At 35.7% G+C, this 20,362-nt stretch overlaps 1 protein-coding gene and 1 non-coding gene across 2 annotated transcripts; both read right to left on the bottom strand.

The window, feature by feature from the left end:
* Positions 1–6,365: 6,365 nt before the first annotated feature.
* On the bottom strand, positions 6,366–9,685 carry LOC104907408 (glyceraldehyde-3-phosphate dehydrogenase A, chloroplastic). The gene is made up of 5 exons (XM_010696330.4): positions 9,528–9,685; positions 9,158–9,268; positions 7,829–8,133; positions 7,486–7,730; positions 6,366–7,106 (listed from the first exon to the last, which is right to left on the bottom strand). Exons 1-5 carry the CDS (start codon positions 9,567–9,569, stop codon positions 6,604–6,606), a joined length of 1,206 nt encoding a protein of 401 aa, XP_010694632.2. The 5' UTR covers positions 9,570–9,685; the 3' UTR covers positions 6,366–6,603.
* Positions 9,686–16,591: 6,906 nt separating this feature from the next.
* On the bottom strand, positions 16,592–16,698 carry LOC125497168 (small nucleolar RNA R71). Its single transcript, XR_007273805.2, has one exon. It is a non-coding gene; the product is annotated as a small nucleolar RNA R71 (small nucleolar RNA).
* Positions 16,699–20,362: the final 3,664 nt, after the last annotated feature.

Here is a 20,362-nt window from a genome sequence, read left to right as displayed (position 1 = left end):
TTTATAATTCCGAGTCCAATTTGTTCATAACTCCAAGTCATAATTTTAAAGTTCATGATCATATATAATCAAAATCTTAAACCATAATAAAGAGTTTTTCATACTTTCAGAATTTCATATAAAACTTATATCACAAATATTTTCACAATTGCCTCAAACCTGAAATTTTAACTCAACATCCTTGACCAAAATTCCTTTCTTTTTCTCTGAAACTTTCAAATATAACTATAGTTTAAATCGAAAGCGAGTTCATAAAGATATCAAGTCCACTTCCCGGCTTAGTTCGTAAATCGAAGTACTTGTTGTAAAACCACTTATATAGTTAGACATATTAAAGATCTTTGCTTTAATTCTCATAGCTACACTTTCATATACAAGATCAACTTACTAAGCATAAGAAACTTATTATAAATTCGATGTGGAAACAAGTAGGTTTAATAATATCATACATCTATATTATTGAAGGATTCAACTACCTCAATCAGTTTCATAAAATATCACCAGTAGCTCATCACATATATAGCTTTCGCTCATAGCTTAAAACCAAATATGTAGTTAACAACTCTCGTAAACACACGAATAACGCTTTGAATAATTTTGTATTTATATAAAAGGCTTATTAAGCTCAGCTCATGAAATCATATAAAACATGAATATAGATTCAAAGGTGGAAGGACATGTGTGTACCTTGAAACAATTCCCAATAATTCGACATTCTGGATAACCACTATAGCTCCAACTTCATAATTTATCTCCATATACATACTCCAACAACGACCTCCAAACAATAACAACAATCATTAACCATCCTCACAACAATTTAGATAAACAAATTGAATTACTCATACTTTCTAAGCTCTTCCATGAACTAACCACCACAACCCTTATATACGACCCATTCTACTAATCCAACTCACACCATCAATTCTATCTCTAATTAACATCATTCTGATTTCAGAGAGTATTGTCAAACAACATAATTTATAAAAATCAGTTTTTATAAACTTACTTAAGAGGCTTACTTCATATTAGAAGCTCCAATCCAATAAGAAAGATAAAATAGCAATCTTTAAGTTTAACAACTCTTATCATAACTATATTTTCTAATTAATAAAAAAATTGAGAACCAAGTTTATTTCTAAAATCAGAATATAAAATCCAATTGCACCACACTTGAATTGGAATCAAAGGAGATGAGGAATTAAGAAAAATTAGCTTATACCTTCATATGGAAAGGAATACTAAAATAATGGCAGCAACAAGGCAAACAAGTTATTAATGACAAATGGGCAAACACGCAACCGGAGCAGCGCAACACAAAGTACAGCAGCAGTGCTGAACTTGTGTAAGGCATAACTCATAGCTCTGAACTCCGAATTGAGCGATTTTTGTGCCTAAATTCATTAGCTCGAAGTAATCTACAACTTTGATTTAGCAACAAAGAGAAAAATTGGATTGCCTGTTGTAGATAATTGAGGCAACAGATTGTCGGAATAAAAACAAAGGAGAGAAATGAAGGTATCAACACCAAACTTACAAAGACCATAACTCATAGCTCAGAACTCCGAATCAAGTGATTTGATTCAGAAACAAAGAGTAAAATTAGATTGCATGTTATAGATAATTGGGGAAACAGATTGTCGGAATAAAAACAAAGGAGAGAGAAATGAAGGTAGCAACACCAAACTTGCAAAGACCATAACTCATAGCAATGAACTCCAAATTAAGTGATTTTTGGGTCTAAGTTCAATAACATTTCGAGATCTACAACTTTAATTCAATAAGTTTGGTCAAATTCCGACTCCAAAATGCATAAATTGAGCATGCACAGTACGGGGTATAAAATCAGAGGAGAGAAAATTATTGTTTGGGTTTTTATTTTGGTTTTAAGGTTTCTCCCAATTCTTAACCACTTGGGTAATTAAACTAAAGTCTTGAAGAGAATAATTGATCTATGGGAAAAATACACTTTGGCACTTGATTGAGAAGTTATGAATAAGAGATAGTGATGCTCTAGCATCTAGAGTAGATAGCATGAGTGAGGAGAAATAAATTGTAATTAAAAATGGGTTTCACTTTATTACAAAGCTTAAAATCCTTAACTCAATATCTCTATTATATAAAATCCATACTAACTTTTTTGTGCTTGGAACTTACTTTAGACGATAAAAAATAATTCTCAAAGTAACCTCTTTACTAATATCAACATAGCTAACTTTGACTAAAACGTGTCTGAAAATATCAGCTATTATACTTATCAAATCTCATTTATAAAGTCGTTATTAAACCTGCTTAAAATATAGGATATTACACTAGATGTTCTATATATATGTAAATTACTTGTAGATTATGAAAGACATGCATGGAGCAGGTGAAATGGATTGGAGAAGCGTATAATACTATTAAAATATTTTTTTTTTAAAACAAGGTTAAAGAGACTACCTTTTCCTTTCAAGTGGTGTTTTCATGAATGATTAAAAAGACCACCTACATATTAAAATGATTTCTTTATAAGATAAAAAAGACCACCTATCTGTAAAATGTGGCGCCTTATCCTTCTTCTTTTTTCCCTATTTAAATTCATAAATAACCACTTATTTTAAGGAAGTGGTTTCTTCCATCAAATTAAGAAACCACCCGAAATAAGTGGTTATTTATCCTGAGAGACCTGTGAGTTGAAGACCACCTCTCATGTGGTCTCTAAATGAGATTTTAGGGGGTCTCTTTAGGCTTTTTTGTAGTATAGTGCTCTCTCTCTTTCTCTCTCTCTCTCTCTCTCTCTATCTCTCTCTCCATTGTTGCCCTCATACAACATCGCTTTTCACCGCCTCATGCCACTATATTATCATTTTTATTTGCCTAAGTTAACAAATTTTTATTTTTGAGTTTTTGAACTGTTTAACTTTTCTTTAAAAATATAGTTGAAGATTTTTGTTTTTTATCGTTCTTATAGAGAAAAAGATAACATATATTCTAAAGGTTGGTTTTCATCCCCTTCAATTTTATACTTACTTTATGGAATGAGAATATAAAGAGAAAAAAGCAATAAAACATGAAATGTTGATACATAAATTTTCTGGAATGGGAAGATAATGAATCAACAAAATATGAATAATCCACCGAATAGTGCGAAGATTTATACAATTGTAATGGCTGAATCAATGCTTCATATAATGCGGTAGCCCTAATTTCAAGCAATTTTTATTTAGGCTAATTGTATTTTATGAGCTTAATAATGTGATAATATATATCTTTTTGAATATTATGAGAAATACGGATTTTATCTCTTATAGATATTAGTTTTGCAATCATAGTCGTAATTATCTATGAAATGAGTTCTCTAAATTTGCTTAAAATTATTTTGGGTTTTTATGATCCACTTTTTAAGTATTTCAGCTTAATAAGACCATATTATTAAACTACAAAACTTCATAAAATCCCAAACCCAATCCCTATTTTCGTTTACCGAATTCGACCATTTGTTCTTTCTTATTACTCTCATTCATGTCTTGAATTGTAAAAAGTGCTAAGCTTAAACCCTTCCATATTTCCTAAACAAAAGTTAGAAATGCAAGTCTAACATTTAGATTAATTACCTAAATCACCTACCAACAGTGGTGGATCCAGGAATAGCAATGATACAAAGCTAACATTTTTATTTAATAGAAAGCCAATTTGCTTGTCCCACAGAGTGACAGTTATGGATCCACTCTTGTCCTTCATTGTAACCTTAAATGACATGTTGTAGAAAATTTAGATACAAAAATACGTTAGTGCACATATGAGTAAGTTATTATAAACGTACATTAACTTGTTATATAGGTCTGTTTGCCATTTCTTTGGTGGCAAATTCTTATTGTCGCACATGTAGCAAATATTATGTGGCCCCACGTGATTTAATAATGTATTACAAAAAAAACATTTGATACTATCGATGTTTACATGGACTAATCGGCCAACGATCGACAACATATTTCGTGAATTAATACTATAAATATTGTTATACATATTAAAATATCATAAACATAATCAAAATAAAAAAGATATTATATTGGAGTTGCTGTAAATTAAACTTGATATACATGGTTCGTGTTAATAAATTTATTAATTGTTGTTCTCGTTGCATTAGATATCTTCAGTGTCATATTTAATGGGAAGGTGCTTCTTTTTATCCAAATGACTTTTGTCGGACAAAACGATCAGTAAGAAACATGTTACAACTTAATTAAAAGATAAGTAAATGTAAACATTTAAAAGAAGGAAAAATTGATTTTATCAGTCCCAACTATGGGCGTCTTGATAAAAACAATCCCAACTTCAATATATTATTGTTCAGTCCCAACTTTTGGGGGTATTTTACAATGACGGTCCAGGTTGACCAGTAACCAGTTTAAGAGGTCACCTCCCCTCCCCTGCTCTAACCCCCCCTGCCACCTCCTCCCCTCCCTTGCCACCTCCCCTCCCTGCTCCAACCCCCCCTCCCTTAACCCACCACTCCCAACAACCCCAGCCCCAACACCCAGCCCCCCTTCCCCCTCCCCGCCAGTCGCACTGCCCCTGCCTTTCCCCACCAGTCGCGGCGCCCCCTCCCTTCCCCGCCAGTCGCGCAACCCCCTCCCTCCCGTCCTTCGCGCACTCAGCCCCCGTTGAGTCGTCGCCTCCTCTTAGTGTTCGCCTCGCCGCCTCATCGCCGTTACAACGGCGTTTGCGGGGGAAGGGGAGGGGTGTAGCGGCAGTTGCAGGGGAAGGGGAGGGGGCTACGGGCGGTGGGTGCGACAGTTGCAGGGGAGGGGACTGCGGGGGGTGGGGGGTGGTGGCTGCGGGGAGGGAGCTGGTGGGCTGGTGTTGGTGGTTTCGGGGAGGGGGCTGTTGGGGCTGGTAGGGCCGGGGTTGGTGGTGGGGTGGTGGGCTGGGGGCTAGGGGCTGGGGTTGTTAGGGGGTGGGGTTTATTTTTTTGGCAAGTTTACCTGCTACAGCATGTTAGAAACCTGATGGGACCGTTATTTTAAAATATCCCCAAAAGTTGGGAATGAATAATAATAAATTGAAGTTGGGACTGTTTTTATCAGGGCGCCCATAGTTGGGACTGATAAAATCAATTTTTCCTTAAAAGAACTTAGATACATATTGTAAGTTCATTACCAACGCATCATTCTCGTTGCTTTTTTACACCTTGGATTGAATGTTATAGTTGTAGCACTTCCACAATGTAATGAAGATATACCTAATTTATAAAAATGTAGGGACATGTAAAGTAATGGGATCTTTAAAAATTATTTTCAACTAATTGACAAAAAAATTTACAATGAATATCAATAGTGATATACAATTACCATATGATTTCTTGTGACAACTAATCCACAAATAAGACATTTTATTGAATCTTTAAGGTTGTCTAATGCATTGGGACCAAATATAAAATGGCTTGAGATAGTCAACATAACTGCCATGCAATTAATTCATAGTACATGGAAATAATTATTTTACATAAAAAAAAAAGAATAGATCCAATAAACATATTGTGATAAGTAAAAAAAAATGTTACCTTCTATCAATTAGTATAATATTTTGTAGGTATGTTACTCCATCTTTGGCCAAGGTGATAGAACTTGCATATACAATGATACCAATTATACCTAGCATTAATAAAAATTAGGCTAAGTAATTATATTAATGCATTTAAAGTAGAATAATGATACAACTGATATTGTAATAGTTACTTATAAGCATGTTTTCAACATCTGTAAGGTTGTTAATTTTGCAAAGGCTAATGAGTCTTTTGGATGTAGGGAGTCTTTGATTGTTTGCTTTCATTTTTGAACTATAAAATAATTAGAATTTATGTACCAAAATGTCACACTAATAAATGACATCAAACTTGAAATAGCAAAAATATTATTTTTTTATTACAAATATGTCTCATTACAAGTATGTCTCAATAAAAGCAAGAGGGGAGCTTTAAGTTCTTGGCTTTGTTTTGATCTCAAATTTCTATCTCTGGATTCCTTAGTATTTTCTCATGTTATGTTTCACTTATTAACAAAGGAAAATGATATACATAGCCCTTAGGGCTATGTATAAGAAGCTTAAAATAGAAATAAAAATTTGAATCAAGCATTTATTACCTCAAATGATGTGAAATTTTGTCATGAATTCATAAACTATTTCCATTTTAAGACATGTATTTAATGCTTATATGTAGCCCTAAGGGCTACATATAACATTACCCATTAACAAATTAATGAAGTACATAAGCGACAAGATTTACAATTTGATGCTGTCACGTGTCACTCCCAAATGCTTCTATCATTGCAATGGAATATATTGATTAACTAATGCCAATATTAAGAATACAAAATCAAGGATAATATGAACAAGTCAGCATCTTTCATAAGGCAAAAGGATTTGATTCCCCCACATAATAAATATATGCAAGAATATTTGATTTGTTCCCTATACAAATTTGAAAAAAAGATTCTCTTATTACAAAAAGAAAGAAAACAATTACTAACAACATGGGAAAATTGGTGATCATTGTGCTAAATATATGATCAATGAGGCAAAGGGATTAAGTTTCATTTTGTTTACATAAATGATCAATTATTACTGCCACTTGTCAGCAACAATGTCAGCAAGATCAACAACTCTTTGAGAGTAACCCCACTCATTATCATACCAAGCAATAACTTTCACCATATCATCTCCCATAACCATAGTTAAGGAAGAATCAACAGTAGAGGAAACATCAGTGCATCTGAAATCCACAGAAACAAGAGGCTCGTCGCAGACCGACAGAATGCCTTTGAGTTCGTTGTCAGCAGACTCCCTAAAGGCGGCATTAACTTCTTCGGCGAAGGTCTTCTTGGTGACTTGGACGACAAGGTCAACAACAGAGACGTTGGGGGTGGGAACACGAAGAGCGATTCCGTTGAGCTTGCCCTTAAGGCTAGGGAGGACTAAGGCAACAGCCTTGGCAGCACCAGTTGATGTTGGGACAATGTTCAAGGCTGCTGCTCTTGCACGTCTAAGATCCCTGTGGCTCGCATCTAGGAGTCTTTGGTCTCCGGTGTAGGAGTGAGTGGTGGTCATGGTTCCCTTAATGATGCCTGCCAAATCACAATGTATACATTATAGTAATAAGTCCAATTCAACTACTTGACTTGCTTATTGATAAAGTTTGCATTTGGCAACAATTCAACAACATATCATTAGATGGCAGATGCTTTTTTTTACTAAAATTTCTATATTTTTGATATATGATCAAGTTTAATAGTAATGAGCTCATTTATTGTGACATGTCACATGTTCAAATCATGCCGTGGTATTATCAATAACCCCATTTAACCTCATATATGCATTAACAATTAATCCATTATAACCATAATAAGTCTTATTAGTAAGTAGAATCTATGCATTATTAGTAACCCACGTTGCACCATCAACTAATGATCAATGAATAAGATTATTTGAAAAGAATAAGCATACCAAATTTCTGGTCAAGGACTTTAACAAAGGGAGCCAAGCAGTTAGTGGTACAGGAAGCGTTACTGATGATAGTATCAGCATGGGTATAGCCCTCCTCGTTAACGCCCACAACATAGGTTGGTATGTCTCCCTTCCCTGGGGCTGTGATCAGCACCTTCTTTGCTCCTGCTTGTATGTGTTTTCCAGCTCCTTCTCTGTCCACAAACACACCTGTTCCTTCGATCACCAAGTCGATACCCAAGTCTCTGCACACAATACCATTATATCAGCAACATTTACCCCTCATATTCACTAAATAACGATTTAACGTAAAAGATAGTAATATAACGGAGAAAATACTAACTTCCAGGGGAGGTTGAGGGGGTTCCTGTCTGAAACAACTTTGATAACTTTGCCATCGACGGAGATGGCATCATTTCCCTCAGGCTTAACATCAGCATCGAATGTGCCGAGGATGGAATCGTACTTGAGAAGGTGGGAAGCTTGTTTGACACCTCCACTGTCGTTGATCACAACAACTTCCAAGGGAGAGTCCTTCCTGCCATGCCAGCACCTTAGGAAGTTTCTTCCAATCCTTCCAAATCCATTGATTGCTACCTTTAGTTTTGCCTCTACTACACCGTTCTGGCTACTTCTCTTCCCAGCAACCTATGCATAAATCATAATGCATCAAACATCACAGTTCGGTAGTCAATAATCTACTAGTAATGGCCTATATAATATTTGCATACTTCAAGAAATTTGGTTTCAGGTAATTTTAGGGACTAAGGAGTGACTGAATTCCTCTAGTATTTTTTTGGTGTCGACTGTCAAGACAGCCACAAGGACAAATGATGTACATAGAATTTGATCCCGAGTCTTGAGTATTAGTTCTTTTAATAGTTCTTTCTAATGCAGATAGTTCTCCGAATGGTGAATAACAGTTGATAAGTTTAGGAACTAGGGAGTGACTGAATTCCTCTGTTGTGCCTTCTCAGTAGTATTTTATTGCATGTCCATGTAAGTAACCATATTGGCCCAAATTTTTGTTAATCAACTATTGGATGGATTTGGCAAAATTGACCATTTACTTGTTACCTGATCCGAACTACACAATCCGAATATAAATTGTACTCGAAGAGACTAATTGACTTTATTTTGATCTGAGTCAATATTATCAAGATCTAAACTGACTTGTTTGGAAATCAAGGGTGATTAAATTATTGATTAATCAGCAATAATAGCAAATCAATTCAGGGCTAAAGCAAATGAGACATTCACAAATGTGACTAGATTTAAATTGACTGAAACATAACTTATTCGAAGTACCAATTTGCTACCCGACCCCCACCTCTTATGTAACACAAATATGATCTCTTCCTCAGCCAGTTTAACTTGAAGAATAGGTGAAAGTTAAACTAAATTAGAATTGAAAATGGAAAAAACCTTTCAAAATTGTAGTACCATAAATCATATTCGAGAACAACTTTTGAATTAAGTCAAAATTATATTAATGGTGAAAAGTGCTAAGGTAGCTATTAGAGTATTGGAGCATGCATCTCTTAAAGTTAAAATGTAGTTGATCTATTTTTTTTCTACATAATAACTCACAGCTAGCTTTACTAAAAATTAATTGAAATTCCTTCAAATTCTTTTGAAATATTATGCGCTAAAGTTATAGAAAGGATCTTACAGCATTAGTCTGGAAGGCCACTAGAGCCACCAAGTCGTCAGATCCCCTACGAGCAAAGGGAAGGGATGATGTGTGTAAACCAGCAAATTCAGAAAATCCCTTGTTAGAGACCTGTAACGCCAAGTCAAAAAACAAATTAAGCCACCATACATATTGACTCAAATTGAAGTGTAGTATATCATATCATGTCACCTAATGACACTTTACATGATGACACATGACACTGATCACGAACATTATATTTTAGTTGATCAGTGTAAAGTGTCATCGTACATTTACGTAAAGTGTCATTATGTGACAAATTAGAGCGAGCTAGCTAGCTCGCTCTAATTTGTAAGACTTGTAGAAGAAAAAGAGATTTAGAAATAACCCGAAGAGAAGGGTTGGCAATGGAGAGCATGTTGGAGGCCATGCTCTTTTTAGCAGCAACAACCTTAGACAATAACAATGAAGGAGGAGTGGAAGTTGAAGATGTTGTTGTTATTTGTTATGATCATAGGAGAAGACATATTACAAGCCATAAAAAGAAGAAGATAAGATTACTGATAAGTTGTAGCCTCTCAATCAAATGTATGGTTGTGGTTTTGTTCCCTTCCTTATTTTCTCCACTCATTCCTTACTCCTTCCCTTGTGTCAAATCTTATTGTTTTCCACATACTCTATGTAAGTGGGCCCTTAACTCAATCTCACCTATCGTTACTCCACCTCTTTTATTACACACACCTACAATAACCGAAATGTATTCAGAAAATTTGTTATTATTATTATTATTATTGTGGAGATAAATATTTATAAAAGTAGCAATATTGCAAATTTCAAATTATAATATATGCATATGTAATTCTAAAGTGTGTCAAATTCCTTAAATCGCACATGGGACACAAACGTTAATTGTTTATATTAGCCTACCCTTTCAATTGCATTTTCTTTTTCATACAACCATACAACTTTCTTCTACAATCCACACATGATAATAACCAAGTATAAATTATCAACTATATATGCAAATATCTTGAGGACCAAACAATTCAAAAATATCTAAAACTTAAGTATATTACAAGAAAACTACTCTATCTAATTCATCTATGGATGAGTTTTGATTTGTGAAAATTATTTACTTTGTTCTTCTAATAACCATTTTATTCACCCCGGAACAATTAACATTATCAATTATTAGAGTATGATAACTCACAATTGCACAAATTAAGTTTGTGACATTCCATGCTAAGACCAATATATGTATAATTGGTTATAGATAAAGAACCTCAGTGGCTTTTATCCTAAAACAAAAAATAGTGAAGGGTATTTTAATTTTCATTGCTAATTGAGAAATAGAATGCATGTTGTCGCTCTTTTCGTCTTTATAGACATTTTTATTATAATGTCTATGAGACAATAAACTCCTGATTTCTCTATAACATCACCACCTAAAAAAAAGATTCACTTATTTAAACTTGTTTTTAAATAAAATTTATGTTGAGAAAGCCAAGAGCCATCTGACCCCATAGGCCATATATGATGAACAAACACTAGCAAAACTAAAGCCAAACCAAATCCAAGATATTGTCATCTTTTCAGAAATGGTCTATTGGTACTTGTCCCACACTTGCTAATTTCTATGTGGTTTTAATTATTCAATCAACCTATAAGTTGAGCCACTATTTATAATGGAACTTCTTTTGATCAATTGGATGTACATACCAAACATGGCGCAAAATCATGCTAATACCACTTATTACATGGTATATTTGTATCAACAAAACTCTTCTGGAGTCATTATTCCTGCAGCTGGTCAATATGCCTTGGATTCAGAGTAATATAAGAGTTTGCTCAAAGCATCTTTTCATCTGGTCCAGCTCTCAGAAGACACTGCAAATTGGGCAGTGTTTAATTCTTTGTATTAATCCAGCATTGACACTCTCTGCTCGATCATCAGCTCCAATATCTAGGCCTCAAACACACAATTGTACGTGAACGCTCGAAGATCTTGTTTGTTCCAAAACTAGTACGAACATTCTGGAATATAGCTATGTTGGGTAGCAAGCAGTTGGAGTGCATAAAACATAATTAGCTGCAGAACAGGCTGAAGATATAAGAAAGGTGAGTACAAATTAGACGCTATTGATGTTGGATTGAGTCTACTAGATAGACAAAGGAGATGGAGAATGCACTACATGACCAGACTTTACAATATCTTTGTAATAACAAACGAATTTAGAATGCATCAGCATAGACCACAAATGAGCAAGGGAAATAAGAGCTTAAATATGAAACTTGTAGGGGACAAAAGATGTATGGATATAAGAAGGGATATGATAGCCATTATTATTGGTTAGAGTTTTCCAACTTAATATCCCATGACTTTTTATGCCAGTAAATAAAGCAACAAGTGCAGAATTGGAGTTTCTGCAACTCCCTAGTTAGATTTTTCACAAAAACTGTAGTCCGTCGCTGAGAAAAACAGCATAACTTCCAGAAAAAGCTATGAAGAATCAAGTTCTAAACCCAATTCAGTAGCTAAAATAATCCAAACAGAGGGGCTAAAATGAAGTCTATAATCAACTGTCTGGTTAACTTAAAGCAAGTATAAAGGCCTATGAGAATTATTACATCATAATGAGAGAGGATCAGTTATATAATGCTTCATTACAAGAGAGAAGAGAGGAAAGAGTTTATAAAGGAGTTAGTTCAAACTAACTCATAACAGAAATTGTGAGCTGGAGAGTGGGTAGTTATAGCCTATAGCTGCAGCTTCACTTTACTGATTATGATCAGGGAGGATCAGAATCTTCAACATAAAATGACAACATTGTGCAGACGATCACAAAGATTAAAGATTAAATTGATGCAATCACAGATGATCCTTTTACTCACAACCCTGAGATTCATTAAGACACGAGTTTCTGCAGTATTTCAGGCATTCGTTCCAGTTCTTCACAGCCCTTGATTGTAAGAGATTGGAGGGAGGTTAAGTATTGCATTGAATGAATTATGTCCTCGACTTTAATGCAATTACTAATTATAATATGGATCGTATTATGGAGATAATAAATTCATTAAATTGGGTCGTCTATACGTCTTGCTAGAGATTGTTATAGAACTTCGTGTTAGAAAATTATAAACCCAAAACCTAATTAAATGGATCCTATTAGCTCACTCAAGAACCCTATGTAATATTACGTTTCATTCTCTGATGAAATAAAGAAGGAAGAAAAGTTTTGGAGGCACAACAGTGATGATTGGGGCTCACAACCCTAGAAGGATCGTACCTACCTTTATATATACACCTTGCACTTCACTACAGTCCAAGAAAGGACAGTGCATCACCAATACAGCTTACAACAAAGTAAATAACACCTAATATATCTATACATAACATGTGCAAACGAGAAAATAAAAACTATTGAAAATATTAATTGTTAGGAACAAAGAGGAAACAAATTACACAATAATTACAGAGGGAAAATTTGCACAAAACCACCTTAAGTTTTCACTTATTTAGAAACTTCCACCTTTATGTTTTTTTTCCCTAAATATCCACCTAAACTTTACAAAACCTTTATAAACTCCCACCACTTAACGGATTTTGCCAAACTCCGTTACTGATTATGATAACGCGTTTATATACTCATTTTTATGTGATATATTTGTGTGTTTCCATCATATTTGTCCCATATATTTAATCTCTTAGAGCTATTATTCTTTACTTTTCGCTATTGCTCTTCTCGGGTGTATTTGTTTTGTTTTTGTAGGATTATAGCGTTTATTGGAGTTGATTAGGATTTGCACGAAAGCTTGGATGATTGCGGAGCATTCAGATGGATTGATAGCTTTATCCTGCGATGATTTTGAAGATATATTGCGATATGGCTTTGGTAACCATTAATTACCGTGCCTAAGAAGCTACAAAATAGACTTTTGATAGCAAGAGAACAAAAAAACAGCATAAACCGCCACTGAATTGCTCTGTGAATAGACTTGCACTGAATTGATGATCTATTGCATGAAAGATAGCATAAATCCCTCTGTGATTTGGTTTGTGGCTAGAATGGTCTCCTTTGATATTGACTTGACCGACAATAATAGCCTAAGTACCTTGATAAGGAATTTAAGCCATATTCGACTGTTGCACATTATTTCAGTCGTTTTCTTTTCATGTGTGTTAGTTATCCTTCATGTAACTTGAATCTTGGATTTGCTCTGTGACTTTTTGAGACTTTGCGATGCAATATGGAAGAATGATTGATGTTCTATCTAGATGATTAGAGCTTCATCATCTTAGGGCCACAATAAATTTTTTTCATTTTTACATCTACCCCTAGGATGAACCAATTTGAGCCTCATAATTGCCTTTTTGATAGCCTTGCATCATATGCCTTAGAGCCTTTTTTTTAGGTTTTGTCTTGAATGTGGATTAATTTGTATGCCCTATGAGCATTTCGAACCTAGAAAAGAAAAAAAGAGACATCGATTCTTGAAAACAAAAAGGAATTTGAAGGAAAAAAAGAAAGGAGATGAATTTGAGAAAAAGAAACAAAATGGGGAAGAATGAAGAAAATATATCTATATATATAATCCCCAAGTATGTGCATTATCTCCTAATGTAAGTTTCAAAGTTCATACAAGTTCCTTGGTTTTTGTTTGAAAGGAATTAATTGTGAAAGAAGAAAAGGGCAAGCTTATATGGAGTTTGGTGGATATAAGGTTGGATTGAACCTGACATTCGAAATCTGTAGTGGGATTAAGTTTTCTTTTATTTTTGAGCACCACATTCCCAAATAACGTCATCCAACCCCATTTAACTAAGCCTACCCTTTTATAGAACTCATGACTTCCGTGTTGCATCCTAACAGTATAAGTGGAGAAAGTGAATTTGCAAATCTAAAGAAGACGATTACGTGAAGTTGATGTGCTTTATTGCATTTGAGGATGAGTGATTCTTATTCTAACCTCTTAAACACATGAGTGGCTTCCTTGTTTTGTTTTACACAGCTAGAGTGAGAAGCTGTTATTGTACAACTGAGTCAAGTTCGGGCGAGATGTGTGGTAAGACTGGTTGATCACTGAAGGTGCTAAATCTTGTTTGCATGGAAAATTGATTTGTGCTTGTTGGTTTGTAACGCATAAATGATTTTGAAAGAAAATGAATTCTGTTTCTCATGACTATCTTGTTTTGCTATTCGGTTTGGGAATTCATCATTTGGCTTTGTAGGTATGCCTTCTGAAAACCTTTACGAGACCTTACTCGTCCACTAGGGTAGCCTAGGGGTTTAAAGGGCTTGTTGCACGTGCTAAGTGCAATCGTGATTCCTATGACAGTGAGTATAGGTTTTCTGCTTCCTTAGAATAGTTTTTTTTCTTAGTTTCTTTTCTCGAGGACGAGCAAAGGTTAAGTGTGGGGGAATTTGATAACGCGTTTATATACTCATTTTTATGTGATATATTTTTGTGTTTCCATCATATTTTTCCCATATATTTAATCTCTTAGAGCTATTATTCTTTACTTTTCGCTATTGCTCTTCTGGGTGTATTTGTTTTGTTTTTGTAGGATTATGGCGTTTATTGGAGTTGATTGGGATTTGCACGAAAGCTTGGATGATTGCGGAGCATTCAGATGGATTGATAGCTTTATCTGGCGATGATTTTGAAGATATATTGCGATATGGTTTGGTAACCATTAATTACCATGCCTAAGGAGCTACAAAATGACTTTTGATAGCAAGAGAACAAAAAAACAGCATAAACCGCCACCCTTTGGCGGTCCTTTCAAGCTTACCGCAAGGCCATGGCGGTCTCCAATTTCAATATTACGTAATCTTAGTTTTAGAGTGTTTTAGGAGTCCAAATCCTAGTCAAACTCCTTGTATTTGGATAGATATAAATAGGTTTTGGATAGAATTTGAAGAGAAATTTTTTTGGAGAGAGAAATACGTATTTTGTTTTCCTCTTGGACGCTTCACGTTTTCACGCTTTCTCCATATTTCCTCAAGTCTTTGTTTTCGACATTCAAGTTTGCAATTTCATCAATTAATTCAAGTATTATTTTCTCTTCTCTATTCTATTTATTATTATTGTTAATCATGCTTTCTTTTAATCTTTATTTTGTTTATTCAATCATCATGTGTGAGTAGTTTTCTATTCTAGGGTTAGGTTGAACCCTAAATGAATTGATGCTTGTTTAATTCCCCCAAACTTTGATTAATTTATGATTCATTTATTTTAGGGTTGGTTTTAATTATCAATTTATGACTAGAAATAGTATAATTTGAATGTGATTATTTTTGCAACGAAAGTTGAATCTTAATCGAATCTAGAACCCTAATTTAAGATAAAGGAAATCATCACGAAAGTAGTTGATGGAATTTATTAGGATGTTAGGATGCTATGTCTAAAGTCCTTAATTTGCATGACTCCATGAAAATAGGCATGATTGCATTGTTAGGGAAGCTATTGATTGATCGAAAGAAATCCTTAGTATAATAGGGCGCTCTATCCTATGAGTTATTTATTAGTTAATTAAGGGAAAAGGGATTTTTGTGGCATTAATTCGTGTTAGTGGGGATACTTAAACCTAGATGTCTTTAGTCTTTGATTCACTCTTGATAATTTCATTTGCTTTAGTTATTTAGATTAGTTCATCATCACTTTTATTGATTACTTGCTTAGTATTAATTAGAGTCAATTTAACTACTTTGAATCAGTTAGTCTCTTGGGATTCGATCCTTACTTGCCCGACTACATTAGTTAGGAGGAATAGTTAGGTTATTTTTGTTAGGTACGCGACACGCCTTTCAAATTTTGGCGCCGTTGCCGGGGACTAACGGTATTTAAATTAGTTATTTTTGATTTTATTTTTGCTAAGTTTTTCTTTTAGTTTGCTGCTTCGGCTATCATTTCTTGTTTATTTGATCTTTTGTTTTTAGTTCTTTCTTTGTTGCATGCAAACTCGACGTAGAGGTCCACAGAATTTGATTCCTCTAGATCTTGAAATCGAAGCCACTGCACGCAAGCAAGGAAGTACAAAGAGACAATTAAGAATAAGAAAGAAGCAATGGGTGAAGAAGCAACTAAAACTCTTTGGGAGTATGGTGTACCAGATACTACAACTGGTGCATTATCGAGCATTGTTCGACCCGCCGTCAATGCTGCAAATTTTGAACTTAAGCCTCAATTCATCCAGTTCATCTCCAACGATTCATTTGCAGGGTTACCCAATGAATGCCCTGTGAGTCACATTGCTAGTTTCTTGGAGAAATGCGACACAGTGAAAATCAACAATGTGAGTGAGGATGCTATTCGACTACGCCTTTTTCCTTTCTCTCTTCGAGATAGGGCAAGGAGTGGTTGAGAGATGAAGGTGTCGGAACTTTTGATACATGGGGGAAACTTGCCAAAGCATTCTTGGTGAAGTTTTTGGGGCAAGAAAAGACCGCGAAGCTGAGGAACGAGTTAGCAACCTTTGAGCAACATGACGACGAATCATTGTATGAAGCATGGAGAAGGTTTCTACGTTTGCAAAGACAATGTCCTCATCACGGGATTCCTGAATGGATGTTGATACAGACTTTCTACAATGGTTTGACACATGAGTTTCGTATCTACATTGATGCTGCTTCAGGTGGTTCCCTTATGACTAAGAACCAACCGAAGCAAAGGAGTTGATTGAGAAGATGGCGGCCAATGACAACTACCATCCAAATGGTCGCAATCGTGCTAAGAAGGGAGGTAAATATGATGTTGATGCGCTAACCACTTTGACTAATACTGTGCAGGCACTATCTCACAAGTTTGATCGACTCCAAGCTGGTTCATCTATGATGGTCTCATGTCAGATGTGTGGAGTACAAGGACATGCTGCTACGAATGTCAAATCAACAATGATAGGATGACAATTGAGCAAGCCAATGCTCTTTATAACTCCAATCCAAAGCAGCCATATGATCCTTATTCTAACACGTACAATGAAGGATGGAAGCAATAATCCTGCATTCTCATACAAGAACACTCAAGCACAACTCAATCCACCTCCTCCACCTCGCAACAACTTTAATGCACCACCAGGTTTTCAAGCTAGAGCACCCTTCAATCATCATGTTAATCAGCAACCTCCTCCAATTCAACAGAAGAGCAACTTGGAGATTATGATGGAGAACCTTTTAGCCCAACAAACTAACTTCATGGCTCAACAAGGTAAGCAAAATGAGAAGACTGATAACGCAATTCAACAAATTCAAGCTCAGAACAAGCTCTTGGAAAGTCAAATAAGCCAACTTGCACATCAGGTGGGCCAATTATCAAAAGCTCCTGGTCATTTTCCAGGTAATAGTGAACAACCATCTAAGGGTCATATCAATGCTGTGATTTTGAGGAACGGAAAAGAGCTACAAGATCATCCTTTGAAGGAGCCATCAAAAAGAACTATGGAAGAGATGGTTCAAACTGAGAAAGTGGTAGAGAAAGAGATTGTCGAAGAAGAGAAGAAGGAACCTACCACTCCTCCTATTCGCCATTACACGCCACCAGTTCCATTCCCACAAAGGTTGGCCCGTGCAAAATTAGAGAAGAAATATGGGAAGTTCCTTGATATACTGAAGAAGCTGCACATAAACATACCATTCTTGGAGCTATCTCTGAGATGCCTCTTATGCAAAATTTCTGAAAGACTTGCTCTCAAACAAGCGGAAGATCGAGGAGAATGCAACTGTTTCACTTACAGCAGAATGTAGTGCTATATTGCAGAATAAGCTTCCCAAAAAACTAGGAGATCCGGGTAGCTACTCTATTCCTGTGAAGCTTGGAGATATTGAAATAAAAAAGGCGCTTTGTGATCTTGGGGCAAGTGTTAGTCTAATGCGTATGTCAATTTGCAAGAAGCTTCAAATGGGTGAACCATAACCCACACGTATTTCCCTACAATTAGCAGATAGAACTGTAAAGTATCCACTGGGTATCCTTGAAGATGTTCCCCTCCGTGTTGGGAAGTTTTTCATTCCATGTGACTTTGTAGTAATGGAAATGGAGGAAGATGCGCAGGTCCCTATCATTCTTGGGAGACATTTCCTGGCCACTGCTGGAGTCATCATTGACATGAAGAATGGAACGATCACCTTTGAAGTGGGTACTGAGAAGATGGAGTACAATCTCACAAACTCCATGAAAGCTCCCTCTATGGGAGAGACTGTATATAGAGTGGATGCTCTAGATGAGACGATAGAGGTAAAAGCTGCTAGTCTACAACTTGATGATTCCTCGCAAACTGTCCTCATGGAAAGTGTTGATGAAGAGGATTGGGAAACTATGGAGTACAAGAGGCTCTTATAGGAACCACATTCATTACCTAGTGTTGAGCCTATCAAGGAGGTGTTGACACACGAAGAATCTAAAAGGCGTACTATGCTTCCTGAGGTAGAGTTAAAAGCTTATGAAAACTCAAGGTTGTACAAAGAACGAAGGAAAAGATGGCCTAACAAGCATATCATGCGGCGAGGATTTCATGAAGGAGAGTTATTCTTACTGTTCAACTCTCGATTGAAGCTCTTTCCTGGCAAACTTCGCTCAAGATGGTCCGGTCCTTTTAAAATCCTTCAGGTTTTTCCGTATGACTCGGTTGAGATTTGGAGTGAAGCAACTGGCTCTTTTAAGATAAATGGACAAGCACTACCGAGAAGGTGAACCTATTGCGGGGAAGGCGGTTTACACCCTTTCAGATCCTTGTTCAGAGTGATATAAAAAGGTGGTCAAGCTAGATGACCTTAAACTAGCGCTTCTTGGGAGGCAACCCAAGCTTTCTCTTTCATTTTTCCTATTACTTCTTTTTTTTTAGAGGTTCCTTAGTCTATATTCTTAGTTTAATATTGTAGTTGTATTATATGATTAGTTAGTCTAAGTATTAGGTATAAGATTTAGAAACCTAGCATCTTATTTTTCTTTTTAGAGTTTAATTCTTGTAATTTTTTTGGTGTGTTTTTGTACAGGTGAAAAAAAAAAAAAAAAAAAAAGAGAGAGAGAGAGAGAGAGAGAGAGGAGAACGTCCCACAAGGTCAGTGGGTATTGCAACCACATTGCAGTTCAGCCTTCCCACTGCCAACACCTCGCACTTCCTCCTCTATTCCATTTCCACCAGACCCATTGAAAAAAAAAATACAACACAAAAAAAAAACCAAACCGCGACCCCTTCGCAGTTCAGCCCCCTACTGCCGACCCCTCGCAATTCTTGCTGTAACACACCCAGCCCATCGCAACCAAACAAACCGAAGAAAAAAAAGGCCATCCCAGTTCGACCCCTACCGCAGCAACAACACAACCAAACAAAACAACAGGAAAAAAAAATCGAAGAGAGCGAAATATACTGTACCAAGAATTGAACGTGAGATTCGCCCTCCATTATTGTTACCTCTTGATGCTCGAATCTGCCTCCTCTGTTATTGGTCGAAATTTGGCTACTGGGTTCCAACTTTCATGGCTGTAATTGCGGCAATTCTTGATTCCATTCGCTGCTTCTCACTCCTCTCTTGCATTAGCTTCTTGAAATTTGATGAATTGCTGCGAAATTCATCAAAATTGACTTGACCCTTGACGATTTTAATGACTAACTCGTTGCGAATTTGATAAGGATTGTAATAAATCTTGTTTTTGATTTTGGCGCCCAAAAGTTAAACAAAATAACAGAATTCTGTTATTTGTTATTTTGTTCTATTTCTGTTATTACATTTCTGTTATAGTTTGATTGTTACAAACTATATAAATACTTGTAAACTCAAGAAATGAGATATGCAGAAATATAAACACATTCTTCTTCTCTCCTATTACTTTCTATCTCTCTTCCTTTCTCTTTCTCTGTCATTCTGAATTCTGGATTCTTAACCTCTCTCAAAGTCTATTCTACCTCTTCTATTCCTATTCTATCTTAGTAGGATCTGTTATCCTGCATAATTGGTATCAGAGCCGCATCATTCTGGCGCCTGCAACTAGAAAAGCTGTAGCTATGGAGGAACAAGTGAAATCATTGGAGAAAAAGTTGGAAGATCAAGCCAAAACGATGCAAAGTTTGTTGCAGATGATGAGAGAATTGAAGGATTCTGCTACTTCAAATTCTCCGTCTAATGAGGGTGCTGAATCTAGTTCCAGACCCAGAAATTATATTCAAGGTATTAACGCCAAACTCGAATTTCCTAAGTTTGATGGAGTTAATCCTAGAATTTGGAT

This window comes from Beta vulgaris, chromosome 4 (assembly GCF_026745355.1).
Source record: "Beta vulgaris subsp. vulgaris cultivar EL10 chromosome 4, EL10.2, whole genome shotgun sequence".
Lineage (NCBI taxonomy): Eukaryota > Viridiplantae > Streptophyta > Magnoliopsida > Caryophyllales > Amaranthaceae > Beta > Beta vulgaris.
This window is presented reverse-complemented; position numbering and strand designations above follow the sequence as displayed.

Coding starts and splice junctions, on each gene's coding strand:
- LOC104907408 (XM_010696330.4), bottom strand. CDS start 9,569: ATGGCCTCCAACATGCTCTCCATTGCCAACCCTTCTCTTCGG. Junction 8,134..9,157: donor TGGCCTTCCAGACTAATGCT/GTAAGATCCTTT, acceptor ATTTATGCATAG/GTTGCTGGGAAGAGAAGTAG. Junction 7,731..7,828: donor CCCCTCAACCTCCCCTGGAA/GTTAGTATTTTC, acceptor TATTGTGTGCAG/AGACTTGGGTATCGACTTGG.